Genomic DNA, 5,000 nt, shown 5'->3' with positions numbered 1-5,000 from the left:
AACCCTTAACCTTGAACCCTTAACCATTAAACTTTAATCATTAACCCTTAACCTTGAACCCTTCACCTTGAACCCTTAACCTTTCATGGTTAACCCTTAACCTTGAACCCTTAACCATTAAACTTTAATCATTAACCCTTAACCTTGAACCCTTCACCTTGAACCCTTCACCTTGAACCCTTAACCTTTCATTGTTAACCCTTAACCTTGGACCCTTAGTTAGCCGTTAGCCGTTAGCCCGCCCTCACCTGTACCACCAGGCCCAGGTTGGGCCCGGCCGTGGGCGAGCGCAGGGACTCCCTGACGACGGCCCACAGCTCCTTCTGCAGCTCCTCGTACAGCAGCTCCACGTCTTTGGCCTTCCTCCGACCGCCGGCGTCGTCCGGCTGCGGCGCCGCGCCGCCGCCGCGCTCGGCCGCCGAGGCCTCGCTGCACTCCTGCTCCAGCTCCAGGATGTGTGTGTCGGCCAACAGGAAGTCTCGCTTCTTCACCAGCTGCAGGATCTCCAGGACTGGAGGGGAGAAACCCGACGTCTGGCGTCAACAGCTGATTCACCGGCGGCCATCTTGAATTATTTATTTAAAGGGCCAGTTCATTTACACGTTTGAACAGACGAATGAATGTGAAGTGTAAAGTCGTGTTTTACTCTTCAACAACTCTTTGGGAAAAGGACCTGAAGTATAAAGTATGAGAGCGTTGATGACGAAGAGGAAGAGGAAGAGCTGGGCACAGCAGGGTGTTGGTGGGAACCTGTCAGTCCAGCCTGAGGGCACACCGCCCGCAGGCTGAGGTCAGTGATGATGTCACAGCAGCAGAGACATCATCCAGACTGACAGGAGACATGATGTCATAGGACTCTCACGAGAAGTATAAGTACTTCAACTGTAGCATAGTATCAGTACAGTGTGGTATAAGTACTTCAACTATAGTATAGTATCTTTACAAGTACTTCTACTGTAGCATAGTATCTTTAAAGTGTGGTACAAGTACTTCTACTGTGCAGTATTCATAATATTACTGAAGGAAAAGACAACAGGAAGTCAGTAAATAAAGTTTTCTTGGAGTCAAACTAGAAACAGACGTTAGAGATTCAGACAGGAAGTACTCATCACACAGTAACACTGTACACACACACACACACACGCACACACGCACACGCGCACGCACACACGCACACACGCACGCACACACGCACACACACACGCACACACACACACACACGCACACGCACACGCACACACGCACACACACACGCACACACGCACACACACACGCACACACACACGCACACACACACACACACGCACACGCACACGCACACACGCACACGCACACGCACACACGCACACACGCACACACGCACACACACACACACACACACACCGCCCAGAGGAAGATCTCCTCTATAAACAGAACAATGAGGAACATCTCATGTTCCTGTGCTGGTGGAGCTCAGAGGTCAGAGGGTCGGTGGTTCGAGCCCCGGCTCCACGAGTCCATGTCGTTGTCTCCTTGAGCAAGGATCTTTAGATAGCAGCAACGTGTTGCTCTGGATAGCAGCAACGCGTTGCTCTGGATAGCAGCAACGCGTTGCTCTGGATAGCAGCAACGCGTTGCTCTGGATAGCAGCAACGCGTTGCTCTGGATAGCAGCAACGCGTTGCTCTGGATAGCAGCAACGCGTTGCTCTGGATAGCAGCAACGCGTTGCTCTAGCGTGACGAACGTCCTCAAGGTCTCATGAGACTCTTTGACTGAATCACGTTAAACAGGCGGGACAGGAAGTGACCTCAGGACCACGAATCACATAGATCCATCTCACCAGGCTGGACACACACACACACACACACACACACACACACACACACACACACACACACACACACACACACACACAGGGTGTGACCAGTGTAAAGTGATATATCAGCACTTTTAGCACCTTAAACCAGACGACACTGAAGCTTTTAAAACACAGCTATAACAACACACACACACGCACACACACACACACACACACACACACACACACACACACACACACACACACACACACACAGACACACACACACACACACACACACACACACACACACACACACAGCTCTTATTGTTCAGCTCAAGGATTCAGAGGAAATCTGTTCCAGCTGGATGGAACAGATTTCCCCTCTGGTCCTGGTTCTGGTCCTGTTTCTAGTTCTGATTCTGGTCCCGGTTCTAGTTCTAGTCCTGGTTCTAGTCCTGGTTCTAGCCCTGATTCTGGTCCTGGTTCTGGTTGTACTCCACCTCTCTCTCTGTTTCTGCTGCTCTGGTGATGAACTCTGTGACTGAAACCTGAATCTGCTGAGTCAGACTTTACCTGCTCCGATCACCTGGAGGGCCGTTACAGCACTGTGTGTGTGTGTGTGTGTGTGTGTGTGTGTGTGTGTGTGTGTGTGTGTGTGTGTGTGTGTGTGTGTGTGTGTGTGTGTGTGTGTGTGGTAATCAGAGCTCTGCTTTCACATTTTTCTGCTTTCTGGTCGTCTGTCGGTTCGTTCAAACTGTCACCGCTTCACTAAACCTCCAGTTATCAGGGGGGGCGGGTAAAGCGGGGGGTTAAAGGGGGGGGGGGTGAAAGGGGGAGGGGCATCACCTCATTTAAGGCTTCAGACTTTCCTCTTTGACAGCTTACAGTGATCAAAATTTAGTTTTTGTTATTTTGGGCTTCATAAAATAAACCGAATTGAATTGTAAAGACCTTTATTTTGAAAAGCCGGTGAATCTTTAGTTAGCGTTCACACATCAGCCCTCCAGGGACTGAAGGGTGAAGTCCACCTTCATGAGCTTATCTGACAGGAAGTGGTCCCGCAGCAGGCGGCTGGTCGTCTCAGTTTTACGACCATCCAGCTAATCATTGACCTCTGAGTCCCAGAAGCTCCTCCAGCGTCCAGAGGCCCTGAACGCCTCGTCACCGAGCGCTGCGTCTCCAGACGGCCTCAAAGAGGCAAGCAGCAGACGCTGCCGCCACGCTAAAGCAATGCTAACATGCTGCTGCCGTGATGCTAAAGCAACGCTAACATGCTGCCTCCGCGACGCCATGTTAGTGCCATGTCAACGCTAACACGGTGCTGACATGGCACAAACATGGCGCTAACATGACACTAACATAGCGCTAACACAAAGCTGACATGACAAAGCTAACACCACGCTGACATGCTGCTAACATAGTGCTAACACCATGCTGACATGGTGCTAACATAGTGCTAACACCACGCTGACATGGTGCTAACACCACGCTGACATGGTGCTAGCACCACGCTGACATGGTGCTAGCACCACGCTGACATGGTGCTAACATAGTGCTAACACCACGCTGACATGGTGCTAACGTAGTGCTAACACCACGCTGACATGGTGCTAACACCACACTGACATGGTGCTAACGTAGTGCTAACACCACGCTGACATGGTGCTAACATAGTGCTAACACCACGCTGACATGGTGCTAACACCACACTGACATGGTGCTAACATAGTGCTAACACCACGCTGACATGGTGCTAACATAGTGCTAACACCACGCTGACATGGTGCTGACGTAGTGCTAACACCACGCTGACATGGTGCTGACATAGTGCTAACACCACGCTGACATGATGCTAACATAGTGCTAACACCACACTGACATGGTGCTAACATAGTGCTAACACCACGCTGACATGGTGCTGACGTAGTGCTAACACCACGCTGACATGGTGCTAACGTAGTGCTAACACCACGCTGACATGGTGCTAACGTAGTGCTAACACCACGCTGACATGGTGCTAACGTAGTGCTAACACCACGGTCACCAGGAAGTCACGCCTTCATTTAGGAATGAACTCTTTCCAGTTGAGTAATATGAAACACCAGGATGTTGGCCCCAGTGTGTAGATGTGTGTAGATGTGTTTGTGTGTTTTCATCACCGCACAAACACACAAAGACACAAACACACAAAGACACAGGTCAAGAGGAGATCACAACAAGATCAGACAAATATTTGATTTCGTAATACTTCTCTTTTCCATGAGGGTCTACACCACAAGAGACACACACACACACACACACACACACACACAATGTTGTGTAGCAGATGTTGTGCAGTAGAGGTTGTGTAGTAGATGTTGTGTAGTAGAGGTTGTGTAGTAGAGGTTGTGTAGTAGATGTTGTGTAGTAGAGGTTGTGTAGTAGATGTCGTGTAGTAGAGGTTGTGTAGCACATGTTGTGTAGTAGAGGTTGTGTAGCACATGTTGTGTAGTAGAGGTTGTGTAGCACATGTTGTGTAGTAGAGGTTGTGTAGCACATGTTGTGTAGTAGAGGTTGTGTAGTAGATGTTGTGTAGTAGAGGTTGTGTAGTAGATGTCGTGTAGTAGAGGTTGTGTAGCACATGTTGTGTAGTAGAGGTTGTGTAGCACATGTCGTGTAGTAGAGGTTGTGTAGCACATGTTGTGTAGTAGAGGTTGTGTAGCACATGTTGTGTAGTAGAGGTTGTGTAGCACATGTTGTGCGTTCCTTCAGGCAGAACAGATGTGTATCTGCTTCAGATCTTTTCGCTCTCACTAGAAAGCAGAATGCATGAAACAACATTCAGAGGTCACGAGGAGGCTTGAAGGTTTTTCACACACTGAACAGCCGGAGGAGGAAGTACTATAAGTATAAGTACTATAAGTATAAGTACTGTAAGTATTTTACCAAAGTACAAGTAGTGACGTCATGAAGGTCGTGAGGACGTATGAAGTGATGGAGTTGTGTTGATGTTCATCTCAGTGAAGCTCCAGAAACCTGAAGTACTAGAACCATGTTCAGTATTTGAGTTCAGTATTTGAGTACATGGAAGTACTTTCTACAAGTACCCACACTGCATCATGAAGTAGTGAAAGTTAACTATCAACAAGCTCCTCACATCTAATATGAAGCCTGTCGACCAATGAGAAGCCTCCAAACACGTCATGTGACCAGCCGACTGCCCGACGCCACAGTCTGTGT

The 5,000-nt window shown here is 48.9% G+C and overlaps 1 protein-coding gene across 1 annotated transcript in view; it reads right to left on the bottom strand.

Moving 5' to 3' along the window:
- The window catches only part of exoc3l2b (exocyst complex component 3-like 2b), a 22,960-nt gene that overhangs the window by 5,348 nt on the left and 12,612 nt on the right, over positions 1-5,000 (bottom strand). The window contains exon 4 of the mRNA XM_068584880.1: positions 249-511. Within this exon, the coding sequence (XP_068440981.1) occupies positions 249-511 (263 nt within the window). The remainder of the gene's footprint in view (positions 1-248; positions 512-5,000) is intronic.

Source organism: Clinocottus analis, unplaced genomic scaffold (assembly GCF_023055335.1).
Source record: "Clinocottus analis isolate CAN_PGR_092001 unplaced genomic scaffold, fCliAna1.0.p SCAF_2, whole genome shotgun sequence".
In the NCBI taxonomy this organism is placed as follows: Eukaryota; Metazoa; Chordata; class Actinopteri; order Perciformes; family Cottidae; genus Clinocottus; species Clinocottus analis.
The sequence above is the reverse complement of the archived record's forward strand: the minus strand, read 5'-3'. Positions and strand labels throughout refer to the sequence as shown.